Raw genomic sequence first — 26547 nt, 5'->3', positions numbered from 1 at the left:
TAAGCAACTCCATATTTATTCATACACTTTTCTTCCCAGAGAGAAAGCATACAAACTGAGGAATTCCATTTTAACAAATTCCGTCCTCTGGCTTTATATCCTGAATTTCTATGTCCAAGGTTTGGACCATCACACCTAGTAATTAATTTTTTTTTCCCCGAGAATATCAGTGCTGTGTCTTTAGCCACAGCATATCTTACCCTACCAAAATTCCAGAGAATACAGGACTCTGAGAGTCCCTTTGGTGGTAAAAGAGGCAGAAAACTTAGATAGAATTCCTGAGAAAAAAGTTACAGAGTCAACCAGGCTGCTAATTCATTTTTACCTGGTTGTAAACTATTATTGTCACTTCAAAGTCTCCAGACATTCTAGAAGGGAAATTTATTTTATTGCACAGCAAGGTAAATTAGCAGAGTGCTAGGAACGAAGCATATTTGCTTTTGCTCACTGCCATCTTGATATCTCTATTTCCAGAAAAATGCAGAGCTAAAAGGTAAAAGCAGCCTATTCCCAGCGGCGTATGGGAAAGAAGGAGGGAAACTCAAATAGGAACAATGAGGGGGGAAAGTGGTCATCACATTATGTGTCTTGCAAATGCTTCTCAAAGTGCTGTGATATCACAACAGCCATGGCCACTCACAAGTAGGGGCAGGGAAAGACTTAGAGGATTATCACCAAGAACCCCACGTCAATCAAAGTCAACAAAGCATAGGACCCATGCCTATCAGTGTATCCAGTCTGGCACAGAGGAAAAGATCAGCTCGGAACAGAGGGTGACTTCCAGCTGCCCCTCCTGGGTTGTAAGACAAGCAGTTCTGGGAAAGGGCCAGCTTGCCAAGAAGGATCATTCTGACGTTCTGTTGTCTTTACCCACCCATCCCCCCTACAATGGCACAATGGAATGCTGTGTTCCCTACGGAGGACTTCCCTTTTTTAAAAAAAAATAAACAAGCAAAGGTTTCCCTAATCAGTCCCCATTTCGGTGGTAGAAGGAGGCAGCGGCCTGAGCTGGGAGGAGTGGGAAAGGAAGCAGGCCAGGGAGCCAGACGTCAGGCAGGGCTTGCTGACCACTGAAGGCGGAAATTGGACAGGAAGGCTGAGCATCAGAAGGTGGTGGCATCCGCAGAGACGTCAATCTGCATGCGTAAGGGTCCCAATTCTCTCTTATTTTTTCTTGGGGTACTTGTGGTAGGCTTCTTCCAGGTCTTTCAAGAAGCTGGGAACTCCATTCTGCAAGGGAGAAGAGATGGTCATTTCCACGTCTTTCTGGTGATGGAGCAGGGTTCTTTGAGATGTGGCAAAAGGTGAACTAAGGCGGCAAAGAGCCTAACAAAAGACAATCAGGCCCCCGCTCCGGTGTGAGCCCAGCGTTGTCACGGATAATGACGAAAGGCCAGACCCAGAGCACAGATATGATATATCAAGAACGATGTAATGTTTTGAACAACCAATAAAAAAAAGAAAAAAAAACTAGATGATAGAAACCACTGTTAGAAGACACAGCCTTACATTTGGACTTTTGCTAATAAAAAAAAAAAAATCATCCATCATTTCCTGAAAAGAAGAAGGAAAACCCAGGAAATGGAATTGGGCGAGGCCATCAGACTCTTCCAAAGGAGTCAGGGAAAGGACTTGCGTCACAGCCTTCGAAAACAGTAAGGCTCTGGGGTCTGAGGGCAGGACGTGCTGTTTTGTTAGTGTTGGGAATTGTGCAAGACTTTTCTCGACCATCATCTGCTCCGTGGGTAAGGAATATGCATCTCCAGTTTTAAAAAAAGGGAGCAAATTCACAGATTTTTATAAATAAAATAAGACAGTCAATAGCAAAGCCAAGATTCAAAATCACAACTATTGGCCTCCAAAGTAGACAGGTGGCTTTTCTCCCTCCCCTCACAGAAAAAAAAAAAAAAATTACAAAACAGCACCAATAGACCAAACTGCTGGCGTCTTTCAGGCCTGGTCACCTCTGGTCATCTCCAAGACTTGTCTACCCTTCATAAGCAGATACTAGGTCCCAAAGCACCATCGTTCCTAGAGGCGGCAGTCTTTGTCCAGAGGTTCCAGAATGGTCTGGGGCCACACAGCATTCCAAGCTCCCAGTTCTTTGTCTTCTGTCCCAGCCTGTGTCCCGGTTGTTGGCAATTTCAGGCCTATCCGGAGTCACTGAACCAAGGTCTTCATAAAAGAGCCTCATTACGCCTGAGACAATGTGTCTCTTCAGCCTGACAGCTCCGTGCGCTGAGTCAACATCTGTCAAACACACTTCCCCCTCCAGTCTCCTGGGAACTCACCCTGGCTACCCAGTTAATGAGCCAAGACGGAATTAGGCCTCCTGGGTTATCGAAGTAGTACATGAAAACTAGAGGGGGAAAAGAAAGCACAATTCAGAAAGTGAGGGAGACACTGGAAAAATACAGCAAGGAGACCCTGCAGAGCTCACATCTTCGTATCCAGGCCCAGAGAGAGCAGACGTGGCATCAAATTGCCATGGACTTCTCTCCACCAACCTGCCTTGAGGCATTTCTATATAAAATCACTTTTTTTGGGGGGGGCGTGGTTGGGGGTGAGGGGGTGGGGGTCATTCCTGGGGATTGAATTCAGGGTCACTCAACCACTGAGCCACATCCCCAGCCCAATTTTGTATTTTATTTAGAGACAGGGTCTCACTGAGTTGCTTAGTGTCTCGCTTTTGCTGAGGCTGGCTTTGAACTTGCGATCCTCCTGCCTCAGCCTCCAGAGCCGCTGGGATTATAGGCTCCTGGCTAGAAGCATTTTTGAAAACGTTTTTGAAAACAGGCATGTTTTGCTTCTATTTATTAAACATCCAGCAAGTGACAGACATTTGGATATAATCTCTTGTTTAATTACCCTAACAGCCCCAAGAAACTGACAAAATCAACCCCATTTCAGAAATGATGAAATGAAGATTCAGGAAAGTTAGGTGACACATCAAACAAGCATCAGGAGCACTGCTCAGATTTTGCCGGAGACACAGGCCATGTTCATTCAGGTACGGCAGGTGCCACGTGACCCTCTCTGTGGGCTCTTCCCTGCGGGTGGTGGGTGGGGGGCAGGTCCTGAGTTGCTGGGCTTGTGCTGAGCAGGAGTCACATTCTCCAACACCTTTCTGTCAGTCCTCTTGCTCAGTCCCGGGCCTAGCATATGCATTCCCAGGATCAGCCTATGGAGAATTTCTGAACCTTCTGGTTTATTTTAGTGTTCTGATCTCATAGGGACAGCGAAGAATGAGTCGGGTCAGGTCTCAACACCCACCACATGCTCTAGCCAAGCCTTGGCCCTGGTCTGCTCTGCTCCTGGGCCCATCCTCTGACCTCTGGGGACAAGTTTCATGCACCTGTCCACCACCCAGCCTTCATGAGGGCCGTCCGGGGGCTTTACCTCTGCTCCCCCCTTTGCCATCGCTCTCAATTGCTAGGCTCTGGTGGTACTGCCTCACCCGGATCACACCAGACCTTTCCGGAAACTGACTGCTGGAGGTGCTCTTGGCCAGGATCACGTAGATCTTCCGCCCTTCCAAATCCAGCTCCCTGAGCTGCCGGATGTAGACATACTGCATCCACCGTCAAGGCACCACATCAACGCCAGGGTTCAGACAGGCAGGAGGGGAGCTCCCCAACCTGCCTTCCACCGGGTGCTCACTCCCTTCCGGTTCCTCACTTACCTGCCCTGTCTCCCTACCTGTGCTGCAAGATTGTATCTCATGCCACATTCGATTCCCATTTGAGAGCATGCATTGCCTTCCTGTGAATAACTCCATGGTGCTTTTAAAGACACCAGGAATCAATTTCTCCTTTCTCCTAGAAGGCACTAGGAGAGGGCAGAGGATGGGTCACTTATCAGCTGTGTGCTCCCAGGTAAGTTATTCAACCTCTCTGAAACTTAATTTCTGTGTTTAGGGGGAAAAAAAAGGGGAGTGGTATTGCCCACCAGTTAGGCTTGGTGGGGGCATCAGAGAAAACCTGGAGCAGAATAAGCACTCTATAAACAATGGTATCATTCCTTTTTCTGTTCTCACCCAAGCTCTAATTACAGGTCTCTATGCATAGAAGACCTCAAGTAGTGTTAAAAATAGTGGCCATAAGAAGACACTAGAATACGTGATATTTAATGGGTAGATGTTCTCCCTGGGTTAACATGGTTCACCAAGAATATCTAATGCATTCATCCCCATAAACACTGGTAGAACAACCACTCGGTCTCTGGCCCTATTCCAGGGAAGGTAATTACATCCTAAGAAACGAACCTCACCGCTTCCTGTAATAAACATCACGTAGTCCACGTATATGGTAGAATGTCACAAACATCACGTATTCTACATATGCCACATAAAGGGTGACCTTGCAAAGACTCTGGGAGTATGCGGCATGAGGATCCCTGTATTATAGTTTACAAAACTGAGTCTCAGAGAGGTGAAGGCATGTGTCCAAGGTCCCACAGTCTAGCTGGAGTGACAGGATCTGAACCTGCTCTCAGATCTTGCTCCAGCACCTCTTCAGAATCTCAACACCGGATGGGCCTCCGATCTTGAATGAGTTAACTCTACTTTGAAATAACGGAATTTGGGGTGTCAAACCAGAAAGAATTATAAGTCTCCGGCAATCAGCACTATTGCATTTACTAAGCACACCTGCCGTGCCCCATGCCACCTCCGCACCTCTGTGGCACCCAGGCCCTCGCGTTGGACCATGCATGGTCCCCACTCCCTAGGTACCAAGCAGCGATGCACATTAGTGTTTCCAGGAGAGATGGCTGTACCTGGCTCTGGCTTTCTTCCAAGCCTTTTATTTTTTTCCTCCCAACAAATATTGTTTTGCTCTCTCCACGACTTTCTCAACTGTGGAACAGATGGCATCTGACACCTCATTGAGAAAAACCACCTTGATAAGATTGATTGAAATGCAGCTCCAGCATGTTCACTGAGGCCCAGAGAAGTAAAGGGCTTTTCCTAAGCTCACACAGCAAACCAGGGAATGCTCTCCACAGCACAATTCTCTGTTCTCGAAAAATTTAACAACCCAAACCAGGGAAACATATAGACATCTACAAAGTCTCATTGTGGGGTTATGTGGCATTGGAAAGTCACTGGAAAAAGACTTCTTCCAGGAGCTCCACGTGTCCACTGCTGAGAATACTATCTAAAGTGTCACTGGGAGGTCAGAGAGGTAAGATCATAGGCAAGATTACCGCCCCAGCGTACAGATGATCCTACACACCAAGCTTGCCTCTGCCACAAACTAGTTGTATGAACCTGGCAAAGTTCTGAACTTCTCTTTCCTCAGTTTTCTTGACTGTGAAATGGGGATGATGACTCATCTTGCACTTCCTTCACCAGGATTATAGGAAACCGTGTAAAATCTGAAGGATCAAGTAACAATTTACTGAAATGTGAACCATGTGACTACAAACCAGCAGTACAGGGATACGGTGCCAAGACAGAAACTCCTAAGGTGTCTTATCTACTCGGGGCGGGGGTGGGGGGGGCAGGGTCAACACACAGGCTTAAGACACACACACACACACACACACACACACACACACACACACACACACACACACCCTCCTCCCCATCTCTACAGAACAATGATTTAGGAATACACAGACTTACAAGATGTCAGAACTGGGAAAGGTTCCTGTGACCACCTAGTTCATGGCTTCCCATCTTTTTTTTTTTATTCCACAAGACTTTTGGTTAAAAGATCTTCTATGGAAATACAGCGTGAGAGACGCTGAGCTGTGGTGACTGAAGAGGGCAGTGAAGGGGGTCAACTCCTCGCCTGTCCATCATCCCACGGCCATCCTACTCGCCAGGAGAATCTCCATCCAACCCCTCCCAGGCTGGCCCTCGAGATGCCAGACAAACTCCCCTCATTTCACAATTGCTGCATTTCATAAACAAGGATATTTAGGGGAAGAATCACGTCCCTAAGTGTCCAGAGCCAACAGCCAGAGGCGGTGTCACGGTGGGGTCAACTGAGCAGGACAACAGAACAGGGAGAGTTGGAAATGCAGAGCCTGAGTCCCAGCACCTCCTCCTCCATTAAATCCAGGGGGCTGGGTTAGCACTCTTTATACAGCGTTCCTTCCAGACCCCCCAGTCCTGTGGCTCAGCAATGTCCAGCCCTCTACAACATCCCTGGAAAGCATAAGCTGCCCTCCCATGCCCACAGTTACAGACGTGTAATTGTGCGGTCAGGCCTAGAAATCACACCCTGAGGTCTCTGAAAGCCACAAGAAAAAGCAGCAGCTCCAGCAGATGTACCCGTGAGACTCAAAGACGATGCTGTTTGCACTGAATGGAAAAATCAGCCCCGGTCCCCAGCACACAAGCCAAGGGCACAGACACGAAGGGGGGGTAAGGAACCGAGCGCTCTGTAAAAGGATACGTCTCTGTTGTACATGGGGAAGGGGTACGCCACTTGCCAGTACACCAAGGTCTCTCCATCGCATTCCTTTTCATAGAGTTCTAAGGGAGAACAGAAGACGTTAATGCATCTGGAAACTTCTTTGGCTTCAAGTAACAAAATGCTTAGGTGGCTTTGTCGTGCAGATGCACCACTAACTCCTAAGGTGTAGAATTAAAAAAAAAAAAAAAAAGAGGAGATTCATTCCCACTGAAAGCTTGCTGCCCAGGCACAGTCTAGAGGGTTAAAAAAAAATCAGTAACACAGAAAGAGACCCACACACCTCATCCACCCTACAGCACCAACGACCTTCTGGCAGAGGGAACGATGGAACAGAATCAGGTATCCAGAAAGGAAATGGGATCGGTTTTCAGATCGGGGTAACCACCAGATGTCACTAGAGCACCAAGATTTTCGCCTTGGAGTCCTTTCTTCCTCTTTAAGCTAGCTTGACAACAGCTTGGCTGGGACTGAGGGGTCACCCAATGCAGCATGCGCAGGTGGGACATGAAAGTTCCACAGTGTCACCCTAAACAGCCAGAAAGTGGCCGAACAGTGTTTATTCTAGGTTTTCCGCTTCTCCCCCATATTTCTTTACACTCTGCTGCAGCAACCTAATTCTCTCCTCCTGCTACTGTGGGAGGGAGAAAGCACAGAGCAGATGGCACACGCCCCTCCACCCAGGCTGTGCAGGGGGTTCTAGCTCCCCACCTAGAGAAAGAGCCCCTGAGGCTGAGGAAGAGCCCAAGACAGCCCTGGAGGAGACGCTGAGCGGGCAGGGTGAGCTGGTGAAAGGAACCTATTAGAAGCACACCCTGGATTCTGGGGCTTGCCAGCTCACTAATGCCGCAGGAAGTGGCAGGGGATCCTGGAAGGAAAGGAGGGGTGTTGTTTTTGCACACTCAGCCTTGGTTCTCTTTCTCAAACCTGCATCTCCACCATCTTCCGGGGTTTCAATCACCTGTCCTGCTCCTCTACTGTGGGTTTTAAGCAGGATTTATTCTGTAGTAGCTTCAGGGCTGGGAACTTGGATAAGAGGCAGCCCCAGGGCGTACCTGGCCAGGGTCTTAGTTCCGGCAGGTTCAGTACCTTGCCACTGGAGCAAGTTTAGGCCCTAAGGGGTTCAGTAAGACTTTCAGGTGCTCATACAATATCCAGGAGGACCAGAGTGGCATTTAGGACCCCAGGATTATTCAGTCAAGGCCAACTGCTCCTTCTACTGGACCCACCACTATCGCACAGGCTGTGATGCTAGGTGGGTAGCAGGTGTCAGAGGCTCTTAGGTGTCAGGTGTCTAGGCTGTCACTGAAAAGGCATAGATTTTTTTCCTGCTGCCTGCTTCCTCACTTAGTTCCTTTCCAAACTAAATCAACAAGTACGTCTCGTTGGCAGAGTCTGTATCACATGGCTGCATCGTGGCTGCTGGGAGGCGGGACCCCTAGGGCAGAGTGTCAACGTGCTGACTAGGATAGGGGGATCACAATGCCCCTGAAATAGGAAGGCGGTCTGAAAACACTGAGTTTTCGTTTTATGATGAATGTCCACAGGACATGAGCTTGACGCTCAGCTGCTGATGGCCAGTGCTGGCACTGTGGCTTCTGTCCTAAGAGAGTGGAATTCTCTCTCCTCTGGGGTTATTACACCACAAGGAGAGAAGCCTAGACCTCTGGAGGCCATTTTCACCATGACCAGAGAATCTGCCTGAGAACTAGGATCAACACACAGGCAAACATGAACTAGAGGGAGAAGGAAACATTCTGATAAAATGTCTGAAGGACTCCAAAGCAGCCGTCCTCGAAGCTGCAAAGCCCGGAGCTTTTTAACACCATAAACCAAAAACTTCCTCTCTCTTTTTTTACACTGTCTGTAGTTGGCCTTTTTGATACTTGCCACCAGGAGTCCTGGCTGGAGACTTCATGCTCTTGGCTAGCTCTGTAGGCCTATTCCACTGCGACCAAGACAGCAAAGGCCTCTCCTGGCTCTGAGTGGCAGGTGGATCCCATGGTTAATGCTTTTCATAACTCTGCATCTCAACAGGGCAAAAATCTCAGCAATGTGGCCCTGTAGTCCTGCTGGGCCCTTGGGGATCTGGACCCTCTACTGGCCCAGGGTGCTGGGAGCCATCCTATACTCAGCAGTAGTAGCAGAGTCTGGGCAGGGTCTGCTGTTCTAATGAACCCACAGCACATCAAGTGCTGGCTGCTTCATGCTATTCTGACCTGACATGTGCTCTTCCTGGACCTAAAATGCCTCACACCTCTCCACCCCTTGCTCTCTGACCTCCTCAGGTGTACACATTCTCACCTGTGTAGAAATCTTCTATTCAACTGCTCTAACAAAACCAGGACCCCATGCCCTCCAAGGCGCCTCTCTGGGCACTTAGATACATGGGACAGTTACACAACCTAACAGGCAGAGCAAAGCAGCCCAGGGAGTCAACCACAGAGTGAACCCCAAACTCTGTCAGGAGCAAGGGCAAGGGATAGAAAGAGCAGCTTTCTGGCCCTCCTTTAAAAGACTTTTGTGCCAAAATTTAAAAGGAAACAAAACACAGTAGAAATCAAACCTGTTCCTTTCTACAAGCCAGGAAAAAAAAAATGAGAATAGATTCTACATTCTAATAACTTAAAGTAGGCTTTCACTCACCGTGAACATACTGGTCCCACTGTTTTCTGTAGCCTAAGTCCATAAAGACTTCTGTGAGTAGAGCTGGGGAGCAATCCTTCAGAACACCAAAGATTTTATACTTATAAAGCCAAGTACTCTGCAAGAACAGATCAGGTAGAAACAAGCTGTTGGTACCAATGTTGAGAAAAGGCTGGATTCCAGCGGTGGATGGGCTTCATGCCACATCAGGCACCAACCTCCTCTGGGGTCTTGGTGACACATGATGAGCACTATTGGTGGGAATCCGTGTCATTGCTAGCCAGGACATTTAAGCAGGATATACAAAGGCTATGTGGTAAGTGGGGCCCTGGTGCTCAGTCTGTTGTCAGGTGGCCGAGCAAGGCCTTGTGAGGGGGTTATGTAAACTGCACATCTTGCTCTCAATGTTAGAAGTAGCTGGCCATGGGGGAAGGGGCCCATTCCTGGTGGGAGGAAGGCCTTCAAATTGATGGGTTGGCAGGCTTACAGAGCTTAGGGTCTGAAGAACTCTAGGAAAAGAGTGATAGAAGCTAAGGTTAGAAAAGTTGTGAGGGAACCGCAGCTTCTTGGAGGTTGAGGCAACAGGGTTGCAAGTTCAAGGCCAACCTGGGCAATTTAAGATCCTGTCTCAAAATGAAAAACAAAAAGGGCTGGGGATATGGTCCAGTGGTGGAGAACCCATGGGTTCAATCCCCAGTACCAGGAAAAAGAGAAAGAAGAAAGAAAGTGAAGAGGAAATGAGGGGAGAGGAGGAAAGGGGAGGGGAGGGATAGGAGGAAAGGAGATGGAGAGGGAAAGGGAAAAGTAGAGGGAAGGGGAGGAGAGGAAAGGGGAGAAGAGTGGAGGGGAGTTGTGGGGTGTACTCCAAAGGACTTCGTAAGGGGTGTAGAAAATGAATGGTTACCTTTAGACAGGGGAATGACCAGATCTAATTAGAAATACAGGTTAGAAATGACCATATCTAATTACTGTTCTAAATTCTTGCTAATTAAGAGAAAATAGAACATAAAAGAACAATGAGATTGCTTTAAAGACCAGTAAATACGCTCCAGGTAAGAGATGAGGGCAATTTGAACTGGGAGGTAACAGCAGTGATGGAGCGAGCCATCAGGGACTTGGGGATGTATTTTGGAGGTTGCTGACAGATTGACTGTGGGGGAAGGGAAACAAGCCGTGATCAACTGAGACCCTCTGCTCCATTTTCCAAGGTGGAGAAAACCTGGAGACAGATGATCTGTGGGCTTATGGAGACAGTTGAATTGTACCTCAGGCAGGTTGATTTGATGCTTATCAGATGTCATGTCATGCAGACACCTAGAGTTCCAGGCAGGGGCCACCTGGATAAGTACCATGGGGCACAATAAAACCTAGCACATTTTTTAAGCCATTAATGGACTATTTATTTATTTATTTATATGTGGTGCTGAGGATTGAATCCAGGGCATCACACATGCCAGACAAGTGCTCTACCACTGAGCCACAACCCCAGTCCCAAACCTAGCACAATTTCAAAATCAATCCCAAGACATAATTTTTCAACAACTGCTTCTTTTTGATTGTATATAAAGGACTGAAAAGGGGAAGAAACATCTACTTCAAATCTTACTCGTTCCTTTTGTTAAAAAAAAAAAAAAGACCATTTCTAAGGCTGGGTATATAGTTTAGTTAGTAGGGTGCTTGCCTCTCATGTATAAGGCCCTAGGTTTGATCCCCAGCACCAAAAAAAAAAAAAAAAATTCTAAATTCCAAATAAAACATAAGTGTTCCCTAATTTTCACTTTAAGTCGCATCTTCCTCTGTGAGAGTTCTGGGCTCGAGTTGACACATTTCACTCTGAACAACAGCAGCTTACAATTCTTGACCTTCATCTGACCGTCAGGCTCACTTGTTAATAGTTCAGAAATGGTTCAGATTAATTTCGACACAATCACAGGCAAAGAAATGAGTCAAAAATGAAGCTCTAAGGTAAGCTCTTATTTCCAAGTGCTAAGGACATGCTAAGGATTCATGCATGCAGCCATCTCCTTAACACAATACCAGGGGCTTATATGAAGTCAAGGGATAAATACAGCAAATCTTCTAGAGATCCTAAAGCTTTACAGATTTCCAGCTCAGGTGGCCTAACCCAGAGCTAAACACCTCCCAGTTTCGAAATCTCAGATATATGTGAAAGTACCTGGCAAGACATGCAAAGTAAAATTCAAGAAGAATCCCAAAGAACCTTACAGCTCTGTGAGTTTATGGCTTTATACCAACAATTTCCATCAAGAAAAGGACAACCACAAATATCTGAAGCCCTTACATCCCACAGCGACAATGCCCTGACTCAAGGAACAGTCCGATGAAAGGCCTCAGGAGAAACGTCTTCTCCCATCTTCTCCTCTACGCAACACGCATGCACATCCACCCATCCGTGCCCCTCCCCGCACACACACACACACACATAATGGTGAGGGTCAACACCTACTCACACACAGACACCCATCTGCATGTTTTATCCAGAGGCTTTGACAAAACACAGGTCAAGAATACCAGGGTCTCAGCAGGGTGCATTGGCGCACGCCTGGAGCTCTGGAGGCTGAGGCAGGAGGATTGAGTTTCAAAGTCAGCCTTAGCAAGACCCTCAGCAACTCAGTGAGACCCTGTCTCTGATAAAATACAAAAAGGGGGCTGGGGATGTGGCTCAGCGGTTGAGTGCCCCTGAGTTCAATTCCTCCAGCCCCGTACAAAAAGGGGACACTGGAGCCTCATTGTCTACACCATCTGAGAGCAAGAGGGACTCTTACAGGTCAAGACACCAAACTGGGCAGGCTGACACGACTCCGCTCTGATATCTGCAGGCATGGAGACAGACCTTTTCCTTCAACGGGTCCCTTCCCTTCCTGTGTGTGCGGCAGGCTCCACGACCTCAGTCCCCGCCCGCTATGTCACCAAAGGGAACAGAAAGCCCCCGAGGAAGAGAAAAATGGAGCGAACGTGACTTCTGAGAACACAGAAAAATGAACTATTGTGACAGCTTCCTCTTAAGGCTCCCTTCATGGCAAACTGAGGAATGACAGAACGGCAGAGGAACAATATGCTGCGTGACACCTTTCCCGGTCCATCAATGCAACATTCTCCTCCCGGCCAGCAGCCAGCCGCCACCTCCCTGGGCCCCAGCACTTTCTCGCTTATCATTTTTCCTAAATGACATCTCAACCAACATCCTCATTTTTATTTCGTCTTTTGAAAAATAAAGTGGATTTTTAAATTATTATAAAATAATTCATGAGAGGAAAATTTGAAGATCCCATAAAGATTTTTTTGGAAAGTGACACATAACCCCAGAAGCCAGAAATGCCTACTGATGCTATTGAACCTACAATATTTTTAAAAGTGAATAAATACTTTTCTAAGTGACCAAATACAAATCACATGATACAAACAGTGGGTTTTTTTTATTATTTGTGATTTGATATTATGTGGAGGCTATGGACCGTTCGCACAAAAATCAATTATTCTCTAAAGATACTTCGGTTGCCGTATATTTTTACGCAAATAAATGTTTCCAGAATAATCGAGCTTACGGAAAATAGTTGGCTCGTGTTTCTAATTTTTTCCATTAGGAAAGTTTTCTTGAGGTGAAAATATTTCAGGGTGAGTTAATATTTCCAGGGTGTTTATACTTTTTTTCTAACTTTTAAAAACATCTCTATCGAGAATGTCCTTTCAACAGGAGCAAAGCAGCCTCTCCTCAGGTTTGGGGACCACTGTTTGTACAAATGATCTGAGATGCAAAAGCATAAGTGTTAGCTTTATTTAGGCAAAGTCTGTGTTACTGATGTGTAAGAGTCCTCTAAAATTACAGGTATAAATCTTTTACAATATTTGTTTTAGATATTTTTCCAAGCTAATTATCTTTTCAATATATGATTCCATATAACCTTACCCGAAAGACCCTGTTTATCCTGAAGCCCCTCCCCAAACCATTGTTATCTGGAGCAAAACATACTGGATACTTTTTTTTAACACCCTATTTATAAGCCATTTGGTATCTTACACTTCAAATAATAAGAGGTTTTTTGGGGTGGTAAAGTACTAAGAGAACTTCTATGACAATGTGCACAACTTCCCTAGTTTCTTGTGCAGGTAGTGGTAACCATGTGACACCTTCTTCCTGTTTTGAACATGGACACGATGTTTGGAACTGCAGCGACTCTTCTGTGACCAAGAGGCAATAAACATAAGAAAGCAGAGTAGACAGACTCAAAGAATCAATGGCATCACTGATTGGCTAAACCAAAAGCAGCAAGATAGACCTCTGAACTGTTTGTGAGGTGAGCAAACAAAAACCTCTCTTTGTCTAAATTATTGTTTGCCTAGTTTTTCATTGTTTACAACTTAAAGCAATCCTAATTGATACAAATGATCCTTACTGGCAATGTGGAATTTTATTTGAAGTTTGTGAATTTGAATGACAGTGAAGGTTAAGAGATCACCCTATTCTTTTTGGTCTGCAAAAACAGTTTACTTCAGAGTACTCTCTTTCCCCACATGATTTAGATCAGGCTCACAGATGCCCCGCCTGTTGACCTATGAGAAGTTCAAAACAGACCCTCCAAATTCCCATTATTTGCCTCATAAATGATTAGCTAAGTTACCTGTCCCCGCTGATCAATATGAACAGAATGATTGTCAATCAAACTGGCTGCACTTTTCTGCTTTCCCCAGGTTCCTGAAGTTCGACCCATCCTAAGCTTGAGCCAGCAAGCAGCCCCTCCTGAGTAGAGGCTGGCCTCAAGGCAGAGCTTCTCCAGTCCTACCCATCTCGCCACCCTTCCATCCCACTGCCCCACACACGGCTCTTTCCAGCCTTTGCTCTTCTTTATAAGAGCCATCTGTCTAATTTCAGAGGTGCTTGCAGATCTTCCCATCACAAGACTTCCTTCCGCCACTCCTTGAACTCATCCTTTGGAATAAAAGTCTAAGTCCAGACTGGGTTTTATTCAACATTGCTCTAGTGCAGAGTGACAGAACAGTGCTGTTAAGTCTTATGAATATCTACAAGGAAATATGATCATAGACACATTCATTAAGACAGTGCAGAAGCACATGAGCACTGCTAAAAGGCAAAGTCAAGGAAGGGAAGCAGGAGATAATGGACACGGTAGTAGACACAGAAGAGCACATGTCCAGGAAATACCATCTCCCTCCACTAAGGAACTCAGAAAGAAAAAAAAAAAAACACTCCAACTTGTAGGGATCCAGTATATTCTTGACTCTGTGAAGTCAGGCACAGGATTCCTTCCTTGACCTTGCAGCAGCTCAGAATGTGTTTCTCTTGGTGGTTTGTCAGCAATCATTATATAAGTCATGAAATGAATATATATATTGATTCATAAACACACACATACACACACACACACACACACACACACACACACACACACACCTGGGAATTTAACCCAGGAGCAGTACCATTGAGCAACATCCCAAGCTCTGTTTACTTTTTCTTTTGAGACAGGGTCTAACTGAGTTGCTTAGAGCCTCACTAAATTGCTGAGGCTGGCCTTGAACGTGCAATCCTTCTGCCTCAGCCTCCCGAGCCACTAGGATTATAGGGGTGCACCACCACCCCCAGCACAGTTACAGTATTTTATATTTGAAGTTTTTCAATCACGTTCACATGCCAAGAATTCCTTCAATGATCCTAGTAAATTTTTTTTAAAGCCAGGTTCTGTTTCCAAACGATTTCATATTCATTATCTCACATAATCGTTGACATAGACGTAGAAGCTAGGTTGTCTCCACCTTTATGAGAGGAAATGAAGCTCAGAGAAGCTCAATTTTTGCCTTGAGTCCAACAGCTGGCACTGGGACAGACTGAAAGAGAAAGTGAGTCTGACACCGGCCCCCTTCCACTCTTCACCATGTCTCCTGATTCATCTCTACTGGCTCTGCATGTTTCCTCCAAATCACTCACTGAGGATTAAGGTGACAAGGACCATCACTTAGGCTCATGGAGAAGGAAGGGGCCATGGATCACTTAGTCAAAGATGTCATTGACTGGCCAAGAGTCAGCGGTCCCTTTGCTTCCGGAAGCTGCTCTCCAGCTCCAGATCACCCAGAATGGCCCTGCATGGAGACACACCCCTCAGCCTGGTGCACTTGTGCAGAAGAGATACCCAGATGCTGCTTCTGGAGGCTCCAACAAAGTCCTGAGGAAGGGCAGCCGTGGAGTCAGGGTGAATACGGACGAGGTCCTATGCCAAGTTTTTCCATCTATTATTTCTAAGAGTCTTCTCATAAACCCTGTAGCCCCAGAAGAGAACCTGATGGTTACAACAGGCTTGAAGTCAGTCCAGGTAGGGTCCAAGTTCTCCCTACTTACCTAAAAATGAGTCTTAACAAGAATCTTAGGCACATCAATGTATAGCAGCTCAATGCACAATAGCTAAACTATGAAATCAACCCAGGTGCCCATCAACAGACGAATGGATAAAGAAAGTGTGATATATATATATACACACACACACACACAATGGAATATTACTCAGCTTTAAAGAACTAGGAAATAATGGCATTTGCCAGTAAATGAATGGAGCTGGAGAATATTAAGCTAAGTGAAATAAGCCAATCCCAAAGAACCCAAGGCTGAATGTTTTCCCTTTGGTTAGGGAAGAACAGAGTTACTAGGGAAAAATAGAGTTATTTTAGATTAGGTAGAGGGGAATGAAGGGAGGGGAAAGAGTATGGGGTAGGCAGGATAGTAAAATGAATCAGACATTATTATACTCCATATACATATATAACTGTATGATTGGTTGGATTCTACATCATGTACAACCAGAAGAATGAGAAATTATACTCCATCTATATATGATGTCTCAAAATGCTTTCTACTATCATGTCTAACAAATTAGAACAAATAAAATATTTTTAAAAATTTAAAAAGAAATTTCCCTTTCGTGAAATGATGAGACTAGATACATCTAAAGATACGGAATGGGGAACATATAGAGATGATGATCTCCTTTTTCCAGATTAAAGAACTGAGCATTCAGAACCATAACATAATTCACATTTTTAGGGAAATAAACATCTATGATGTACCTGCTCTAAGCCAGGCACTGTGCATGGTAATGAAGAAGACTCAAAGTAATCCTGTGAAGTGAACATCGTTAGCTCCACTTTATAAATTAAAAAAATGGAGGCCAGGGATGGGGCACTTGACTAGAAAGTTTGCTACTGATATCATTTTTTTTTGTTTTGTTTTTATAATGGGATTGAATCTAAGGTCACTTAATAACTGAGCCACATCCCAGCACCCCTGCCCCCGCCGACTTTTTAATGTTTTTTATTTTGAGACAGGGTCTCATAAAGTCCTTAGGGACTTGCTAAATTGCTGAGGCTGCAATTTAGGCTACAAAAACTTGCAATCCTCCTGAGGCCTTAGCCTCTGAAGTCACTGAAATTATAGGTATGTGCCACCGCTAATTTTTAAGTTGTGTGATTCTGGCTATCTGGTCTAAATATCAAGCCATTGTTTTCCTTAGCAATGGTGATTCTAATACATTTTGTAAGTTGTGCAATTTATTGTCAACTGCACTCATAAAGTATTTTGAAAAACATTGGTGCTAGTACACTTATTTGTCCTAAAGAGAATAAATTCTGAAAAAAAGCTGTCAGGTCTTAACAAAATTTTTGCAAGTGACCTTTGCAATCCCCACTTGGGAGAATCTCCTGTGAGTGCTGGCTCCCCATCACATCCGTCCTGACCTGACCTGCAGAAGGGTGCCCTTCGTGCCATTCAATTCATGGTGTCCACCCATATTTACAGGAGTCTTGAGGACCCCTGAGGAGTCACATTTCTTTAAGCCTGTGAGTGTGCCCTTGAGTGTGCATGGACTTTGCTTTGTGCAAAGGAGCACTTTTTGGAAGTGCTCCTTTGCACTCCTCGGGGAGACAGGAAGTCTCCCGGGTGCACTCTGGAAGCTGGCCACCTGTGGCACTTAAAAGACGCAGATGGTGTGAAAACCATCTAAGAAAATTGAGAGGTTAAACCTAGAGAGCTGCGTATGCATATAGTTAGTGGAATAATAATGATAGCTGATATTGATCAAGTACTTATGAATGCCAGGCACTGACCTGAGTGCTTTATGTAAATTATTATTCCACTTAATTAACATGATAATTTGAAGTAGGGACCATACTTCACATTATTGTGTGAAATGTTTCCTTACTTTTCTGACAAAGCTTAAAGATATTCTGGGAAATGTCCAGAAATGGCAAATTTACAGAGATAAGAACCTCTATGTGACCATTGTTAGATCCTCAGGCCAAACTAACCCCATTTTGAAAATCAGCACCCACCCAGGCCTGATCTTCCCATTAGACCTGCCCCCCACCCAAAAGTCCCTAACTACCAAAACCACATCAAAGACATCAAATATAATCACAAGACCAGATGGGTTATTTTTTTTAACTACTCCATTGTACGACTATATGTTAAGGAGTTTTTTTTTTTTTTTTTTTTTTTTCCATCAGGCTGCTGAGCCTTGCAGAAGGGCAGCCTGGCAGATATTCTGTCAATAAACCTCTGCTTGAATTCAGAGCTGTGTCTCTCATGGATATTCGTGCCAGCTACCTTAACAGGCATTGATTGCCCCAATTCACCCTTGGTTCATCTCAGGTATGGGTATGGTGCTATCCCAGGATCCAGAATGTCCAAATCCTTCACTACTACTCATATCTCTTCTCCACATTTTCTAAGCCTGCGTGAAAATTCAGTTTCACATTATTATTCGCTAATGATAAAATCTCCAGGCAGGGATCTAGTGAAAGGTGCGGTAAGCGAGCAAAGCTTGACCTGCCCCTAGAGACAGAGCACTCTCTGCCCTGCATTCTTGTGCTCACACCCATGTGATCACCCTGACAGGGAAGTGAGGAGATGAGAACCCAACTGCTTGCATGTCTACACAGGGGTATGCTCATGGGAGACAGAAGAGAAGGGAGAATTTACCTTGGTCTCCTGCAGGACGTAGAATAAAGCCACAGTGGATATCTAGCTTTCAGACATGGTGGCCCTGCCCACTGGTAAAATACGGTTCAATAAGTGTCCTGAGTTTAGTCTTTGTCCTTTCAATCACACTGGTAACCAGAAAGGTAGAAGGGAACAGAATAGGTCTGTTAATCCTGAAGTAAAAGAAGTTCATAATGCAAACTAGATTCTCCTCCGTGGGGGGGCAAAGATGGTGGGGGACACTCGTAGAAGCTTCTTCTCTGTTCTCAGTGAGTTGAATCTATGGTCCCCTCCTACTGTCAGAGTGTCCTCATCCCTCCTGAATGAATGCAGCTTTTTCCCAATTAGACTGGACTTCGAGTAGGCTAACAGGTCAACAGCACAAGAGAGAACAGTTCCTGGGAAAGTTCTGTTGGCTACTCACCCAGATTTTCAATGAGAGCCCTATCCAAGGACCAAGGCACAAGGAACACATTTAGAACTAATTAAATTAATTAATTAAATGACTGTGCTAGGAATTTAAACACTTACTAAGTCAGCCATCAGCTAGATCTTTGCAGCCCAATATTTAGTTATCTAAATGGAAGCTGGGACCCTTGACATGCCTATGCACATTCTATGGGCATTTGGCCTGGCTGTGGCCATCATGATGCAGCCCAAAACTCCTGTAGATCACAGGGAAAGCATTCCTAAATGGCCCATGGCACTCTTCCAGGACAGTTTCTCCTCTTTGCTTTGAGGATCATGTTTACTTCCAAGGGACCATTCATGTAAAAATCAGGGAGCGCCTCTGAGTCTTACAATGGACATTGACACTGTCTAAGCTATTCTTTTTTATTATTATTATTATTAGTTCTAATCAGTTCTGCATGACAGTAGAAAGCTCTTTGATTTATTGTACACAAATGGAGCAGAATTTTTTCACTCCTCTGGTTGTGCATGAGGTAGAGTCACATCATTCGTGCAATCATACATGTACCTAGGGTAATGATGTCAGTCTCATTCCACCAACTTTCCTACCTCTTTCCCCCTTCCCACCTCCCTTTTGCTCCATCCAAAGTTCCTCCACTTATCCCATGCCTCACCCCCCCCCATATGTATCCACTTATCAGAGAAAACATTTGGCCCCTGGTTTTTTGAGATTGGCTTACTTCGCTTAGCATGATATTCTCCAACTCCATCCATTTACCTGCGAATGCCATAATCTTTTTTCTCTTTTAGTACTGAGTAATATTCCATTGTGATATGTTCCACAATTTCTTTATTATTTATTCATTTATTGAAGAGCATCTGGGTTGCTTCCACAGTTTAGCAATTGTGAATTGTGCTGCTACAAACATTGAAGTGGTTGAGTCACTGTAGTATGGTGTTTTTATTTAATAAATGGAATGGATTTAAACTAAAAAGCTTCTTCTCTCTCTCTCTCTCACACACACACACACACACAAAAACAACTCAATAAATGGACTAAGGAGCTGAACAGTCACTTCTCAGAAGAAATATACGTTTGATCAACAAATATATGAAAAAATGTTCAACATCTCTAGTAATTAGAGAAACGCAAATCAAAACTGATTTCATCACATTCCAGTCAAAATGGCAGTTATCAAGAATACAATAAGTGTTAGGGAGGGTGTGGGATAAAAGACACACTCATACATTGCTGGTGGGACTGCAAATTAGTGCGACCTCTCTGGAAAGCAGTGTGGAGAATCCTCAGAAACCCTGGAATGGAGGAGCTACCATTTGACCCAGCTATCCCACTCCTCCTCGGTCTATACTCAAAAGAATTAAAAGCTATTCTTTTGTTTCTCACTCCCCCCTTTCTGTTTCCTTGGCTTCTGACTCTAGGGGGCTCTTCTGCTTTACCTCTCAGTCAGAACCCCCTCAGGTACCATGATAGATGCTCCCCATTCATCAGGGGTTCTCAAAGTATGGTCCGTGGACCAGCTGCTTCAGCATCCTTCATAAACTGGTTAGAAATACAGTGCAAAAAAGAGAAGAGAGAGAGAGAGAGAGAGAGAGAGAGAGAGAGAGAGAGAGAGAGAGAGAGAGAGAGGAGAGAGAGAGAGAAGCAACTCTCATGCTCCCATACCATTAACAGAATCAGAAACTCTGGGAGTGAGATCTTAACTATGAATATTAACAGACTGTAGGTGATTCAGATGGACACTCAGGTTTTGGGAACCACGTCATTGCATTTAGTCCTCGCAACAATCCTGAAGGGTATTAGCCTCATTTTACAAATGAGGAGCTTAGATTAAAAAAAAAAAGTAATAGACCCCTCCTAGGGAGCAAGTGGGGCCTGTGTCCTGGCCACTGTCAGCCTTAGCCACCATCAGTTCTGTCAAGCTTCTGGTTCTTTGCGGAGAATTCAATCAGAGCCTGGCTCAGAAGCCAGCACTCAGTGTTCCCTCTGCTCCAGGGATCTACAAGCCAGTGTGCTAGTCTGAGTTGCCTGGGAAACCTTTAACATTTTCTTATAATAACATTTTACTATGAAGAATCTCAAGCATACACAAAGAACAGATAACCAGCCCTTATATGAAAGGGGAGATTTTCAAAAGGACCACCCAAGCCCCGGCCCAGGACAGTTAAATCTGAGTCCCTGGTGTCATTTTTTAAAGCTCCCCAAGTAATGCTAATGGACTCGAGCTTTAAAACACACTCTTGTAGGTTTCTCCCCCAGATATTTGCATGATTTAATCTCTTGCTCCCCTTCCGTCTCCACCCGAATGTGGCACCCCGGAGAAGTTTTCCAGACTCCACTATCTGAAGGGTGTCACATCACCCCTGGCTGCCCCTGCCATGCTCCTCTCCACCCTTTTATCCCACTTGATTTGCTTCTTAGCATCTTTGTGAACCAACATTTTGCTTTCTCCTATGAGAGTTATCACCAATGAGTATGATTCGTGTTCACGAGGCCTAATTCATTGAAGCAGCATGCCTGTCTCCCTTGTTCACCCCTCACCCGTGTCTGCTGAGGTTCCAGCCCTTGGGAAGCAGTGGATGATTATCTCCTGAATGAGCCAATGAACAGAGTGGAGTTGAGATTTCAGACCAGAGCCATCTGACTCCAAAAATCCATGTTCTTTCCCTGAAACCACATGGCTTGGTTCTGGACTGGTTCTGCTTATCAAAGTAGACTGGCACATGCTAGTTACTAGCTAGGAAGGCTTTGGGGGCTCACCTAACAACTTTGGGGTCTTATTTCCATTTTCAAAATAAGAAACCTCTGTCGCGGCGCATGCCTGTGATCTCAGCGGCTTAGGAGGCTGAGGCAGAAAGATAATGAGTTCAAAGCCAGCCTCAGCAACTTAGTGAGATGCTAAGCAACTCAGTGAGACCCTGTCTGTAAATAAAATACAAAATAGAGCTGGGGATGTGGCTCAGTGGTTGAGTGCCCCTGAGTTCAATCCCCAGTACCAAAAAAAAAAAGAAAAGAAAGAAAGAAAGAAAGATACCAAGTCATCCTTGCCTAACTTCCAGATCTAGGTATCCAGGGATAAATGACATGTGGCTGGGTTTATAAACTGCTATATCATGTCAAGGTACGTTATCACCCTTACAACATGGGGAAGAAAGAAGAGGTAAAAGGAAGAAATTGAGTAAGAAAAGAAGGGTAAAAGAAAAGGATGGTGATGTTAAACTGAATGGTCTAGAAGAAACTAAGTCTAAATGTTGGGATTTAATAGGAGAAAAAAAAAATACATCAAAAGTACTCATTTGTCCAGGAACAAGATTTAGATTCATTTGTGTCTGCTACAAAAAGGACACAACCTTGTTTTTTAAATTAATAATATGATTTGTTTGTTACACTGAAAACTCTTTCAAGTGCCTTTGTGTTTATTTCAGTCTTTTTCAAACACATCGGTGGAACGTGGTTACAGCCTCGTTTAGGCATGGTCAGTTTTGGTTTTCTTCTTCCTTGTTTCAAGACCTGTTATAAAGAGCTCCAAGGAACTACTTGGCCTGTCTTGGGGTAGTCACCTCTGATACTGATAAAATACAAAATAGGGCTGGGAATGTGACTCAGTGGTTAAGTGCCCCTGAGGCCAAACGAGTAGATAGCAATAGCCACCTTCCTGTCACACATGCTGAGCACAACCAGGTCTTGTTTCCGTCAGCTTTTCAACACTGTGACTAAAATACCCAACAAGAACAATTTAGATGAGGAGAAGTTAATTTGGGCTCCTAGTTTTAGAATCTCAGTACATGATCAGCTGACTTCATAGCTCTGGGCCCAAGTGAGGCAGAACATCATGGCAGAGGGGTGTGACAGAGAAAAGTAGCTCAGCACACAGCAACTAGGAAGCAGAGACAAAGCTCAATTTATACCAGGGACAAAATACAAGGCCCAAAGGCCCCCCAGAGACCTACTTTTCTTCAGCTACACCCTATCAGGCTACAGCTACCACCCAGTTAATCTACAGGAGTGGATTAATCCACCAATTGGGTTAAGTTCTCACAACTTGATCATTTTGCTTCTGAATTATTCTTGCATTGTCTCATTTCGGGGGAACAACACATATCCAGCCGGTAACAGGTTCATAAAGATCCATTGGTGCAACCAATGCTTCTAACTTCCCCATAACTGAGACACTAGATTCTTCAGGGAAGCAATCTTATCTTAACTCCATAGTGTTCCATTTAATCTACTGCAGTCCTGCCACAAAGACTGAATGAATTATGTAAACAAATGGTCTTCAGACTCTCTTGAATGCCTCTAATAATGAGGAACCTACTTCTCCTAGCCCATTCCACACACTGGGAAGCTTTTTACTGGGCAAAGAGTGTGTGTGGCATAGGGGTGGGGGTGGGGGTATAGTGGCTTCATGGGCAGAAGGACTTGATCTAAGTTCCTGGTCTACCACTTCTCGGACATATCCCTGGAAGTGCCACTGATGTTCCTTTAGCCTTAATTTCCTGTGTGTATAAACAGAGGTTGGTGCAAGTGCATGGAATGAGATGGAGCTGGAAAGGTGAGTTGAGACAACACGAGTTTAGTATACATACCCCCAGGCATCTTTAGTATACACACCCCCAGGCATCTTTTGCCCTCTGTTCAGAGAAGCACAGTATTTAAGACACAAATCTAAAGTCAGATAGATTGATTCTGATCCCAGTTCAAGTCTTGACTAATCAATGTGAGTCTTGACTAATCAATCCATGTACTCATTTCCATATGGGTAAAGATGTGACAATCACTGTGCCTGATCATAGAGTTGATGTGTAAGGATGAAGTAAGTCAGTACCTGCAAAGCATTCAGTGCTTGGATTGGCCATTATAATGGCAAAGGTGAATAGTGCAATCATGAGTGCCATTGAAGAGGTGGAGTTAAGATCATAGCCTTTCGGTCAGGTGCTTGCTGTGTAGGATCCAGGGTAGGAACTGTGTCATTGCAATTCTAGGTGACAGGTGCTAAGAACCCAGAGTGTCAAAGGTAAAGAGAAGAAAATGGGTCAGATGCCAGGTATGTCTGAAAGTTGAACAAAATTTGGCAAATGTCTTGATCTGGCTGGTAGGGGAAATGGAATCATCAGGGAGAAACTAGAGGGATTTATTCTGAAAACATGTTCATTTGCACACTGAGGTGTTTAAGTTTCATTAGAAAATAATTTTTCCTGCTCTAGACTGAAATCTTCTCATTCAAATTTTTACAACCAATGGCCCTGGTCACAGTGGGCTTTCAGAGTTTGTTGAATGAGTCGCTGCCATCCTCATGGAGACACAAATGCAGCACAGGGACAGGTCTTCCCCTGGATGCCTTTGAGAACAGGTTGGGAAAATACAAAAGACCTGGTAGGAATGCTTTACACCTACCAAAGTTTTAACTGAAAATATTGAAAGAGGGATCCACTTCATGCTTTTAACATAACACTTGCTGTTTATTTGTAAATAAACACTTTTTTCCCTTTATCTTCTCCTCTCTCCCTCCCTAACCATGGCAGAGCAAGATAAATCTTCTTCCCACCCCAGACTGAGTTATCTGTCCTTAAGCACACACACCACAGGAATGAATTCATTCAGACCTTGGGGATGGTGCAGAAAACCTAAGAAACTGCTATCTTTCAGGGTTACAAGTGAATTATGACCCCTGACAGAACACACCTAGAACATAGCCCTTGATACACCTCTTTAATAACCCTCTATTCACCACAACAGTCAGAATCCCAGCCTCTAGGACGGGAGTCTCTTGTGTTTCTCCTTTGCTAGCAAAGCAATGAAACTTCTTTTGCCTTTTTCTCAAAACCATGTCTTCACTATTGGATTGACATAGGGCTGCAGGACTAAGCTTTTAGTAACCATATAAACAAAGCCACCACCAGGCTGATAAGGATCACCAGGAGATTAATGTCCCTAAAATGTCAGGGACCTAGAGTAGAATTTCACATTAGAATTTCATCAGGTCAGTGATGCTCACCAAAATATAACATATTCAAAAAAATTACATGTGACGGCTCACCCACTTCCAGTATCTAATTTGTTCAGAAGGATGAAAGGTCCTTATCAATTAATTTGTAAGTGCTCTAGTTAGCATATTCTACTGTCCCGATAACTGGGGAGGGATGAATTATCTTCAAAGGAAATATGTATGTTTTAAGAGAGGGAATGTCTTCATAATACCAATATTCTCTGTTATTTTTATAATTTCTCAGACTTGGCAATATATTATAATTTGGGGCTCGTTAATCTTGCAGTCGGAGGTTTGCCTCTGCATTGTAGTGTTATATATAGCTCTCAAAGATTTTCACACATCTGATAAATTTGAACCTCTTAATTCCTGTCCAACAGATGAGCAAATTCTAACTACTGCTAATGTCTGCTTTCTGTTTCAAATGTGAAAATGTTAAATTTACCGTACACTAAAATATAAATATTTCATAAATATAATATTGCTTTAAAAGCTACCACAGGTTCAATAGTGCCAACATCAGGAACCCTCCAATCCCATTTCTGCCATGAACTTGGCTGGTCCCCTTGGGAAGCTGCCCCACTCATAACCCAGGTCTATTTCTTTTACCTGTGAGCCTAAGATTGACCCAGGGGAGAGTTAGAGATCCTCCCTGCTCAAGCCCTATAATATCCTGGTTCTCTCCCAGGAATATTTCGTTTCTACTGAAGACACCTTGCGGTGACTTTTAACCTGCATGGCATACAGCTCCCATCACATAAAGCCTAAGAGGACATTCTTGGTTATAATACCTCCCTCTCCCGAAAAAACCCAAGAATTTCTTAATAACCAACGGTATCCCTTCTATACTTTTGGTTCATCTTTCTGCCTCAATCAAGTTATTAGGTGCAATTTCACAATCAATTTATGAGGTACAACTTGAAGAAAGGCCAAAAGAAGCAGGTCACTAATGTGACTGGAGATATATATATAGTAGGTTCCTTCTCTGCACTCTGCACATGTGGTCCCTGAAAGTCCTGTCCCTTTTCCACCTTATCCAAGCTCTGGGATACTCCCCTGGCCACCCCCCCACACACACACACACACCAGGGCACCCATTAAGCAGCGGGGATCCTTGTCCTTTACAAGTATGTGCTTGGCCGGGTAACCAGCCCACCCACGGTTTAACTCTGTTGTTACCTTCTAACAAACTGCTTCCTGAGTGGGGCCTGACCTGAGGCTGAACTTGATGACCTCCCAATTCCCCAAGTGCTGTATAGATCAAAGTCACTTGCAGGCAGCACCGCCCTGCACTCGCCCCAGAGCTCCTCCTGGAGCTCCAGAGGACCCGCAGGGACCTGTCCGCGGTGGCAACGCCCAACTCCCGCGGGGTGCATGGCCCTGGCTCTCCGGGGTCCCTGTGATACCCCCAGGGGGCTGGCCTTTACCTCTTCCAGCAGCCGGTAGACGCTGATCCCCGAGGTCTCCAGCAGCAGCTCCCATTTCCCAGCCACTGCCGGCTGCTGGAGCTCGGCGCAAGCCTTCCAGAACTCCTCGTCGGAGAAGCTGCCCCCAGCAGCTGCCATCGTTAGGCAGCCAGACCAGCTAGGCCTGCAGCTCAAGCAGGGGGGACAGGCTAGGTTTGTGCTGGGGGGGGGGGGGAGGGTGTGACAAGGTGGCCACAGCGTGATTGGCAGGGAACAGAAAAGGAGGGACTTAGGTAGGAGGTGGGGTCGAAAGGGGCAGGACCCGAGAGGGTGGCCCTTAAAGTGGGCGGGACTGGGTAAGGTGTGGGAAGGCTAGAAAAAGTCAAACTAGAGAAAAGTTGGAATTGATCTTGAGAAAGAGGGAGGAGCTAAAGAACTGGGGCGGGATGGGGGGGCGGGGCGGCGGCGACTTTAGAGTTAAAGGACAAGTGAGAGAAAGGAAGACACTGATGTCAATGCAAAAACACTTCACCAGGAGCCCAACCCATACTCTTCTGCCATATCCTTCAAACCTGCGTGGTGGTAGTGGGGGGGGGGGTCCCTAACCTCCTTGAAGAACACCGAAAAAGTCCCTCTGGTAGACTTGGGAAGCAAGA

At 45.0% G+C, this 26547-nt stretch overlaps 1 protein-coding gene across 3 annotated transcripts; it reads right to left on the bottom strand.

Annotated features, from left to right (window-relative positions):
• Pctp (phosphatidylcholine transfer protein) lies at positions 1–26120 on the bottom strand. 3 transcript variants are annotated; one of them, XM_040269000.2, is made up of 6 exons: positions 25913–26120; positions 9069–9186; positions 6405–6484; positions 4777–4873; positions 2292–2359; positions 1027–1230 (listed from the first exon to the last, which is right to left on the bottom strand). In XM_040269000.2, the coding sequence occupies exons 1-6, from the start codon at positions 26048–26050 to the stop codon at positions 1165–1167; spliced, it is 567 nt and encodes a 188-aa protein (XP_040124934.2). In that variant the 5' UTR covers positions 26051–26120; the 3' UTR covers positions 1027–1164. The 3 variants fall into 3 exon arrangements, with proteins under 3 accessions (XP_077898405.1, XP_040124934.2, XP_005321656.2); XM_005321599.5 differs by lacking the exon at positions 4777–4873 and adding an exon at positions 3400–3571; XM_078042279.1 differs by lacking the exons at positions 2292–2359; positions 4777–4873 and adding an exon at positions 3400–3571 and having other exon boundaries at positions 1–1230.
• Between the last annotated feature and the right edge of the window lie 427 nt (positions 26121–26547).

Source organism: Ictidomys tridecemlineatus, chromosome 3 (assembly GCF_052094955.1).
Source record: "Ictidomys tridecemlineatus isolate mIctTri1 chromosome 3, mIctTri1.hap1, whole genome shotgun sequence".
Lineage (NCBI taxonomy): Eukaryota > Metazoa > Chordata > Mammalia > Rodentia > Sciuridae > Ictidomys > Ictidomys tridecemlineatus.
Note: the sequence above shows the minus strand (reverse complement) of the source record. Positions and strands in the feature narration are given on the sequence as shown.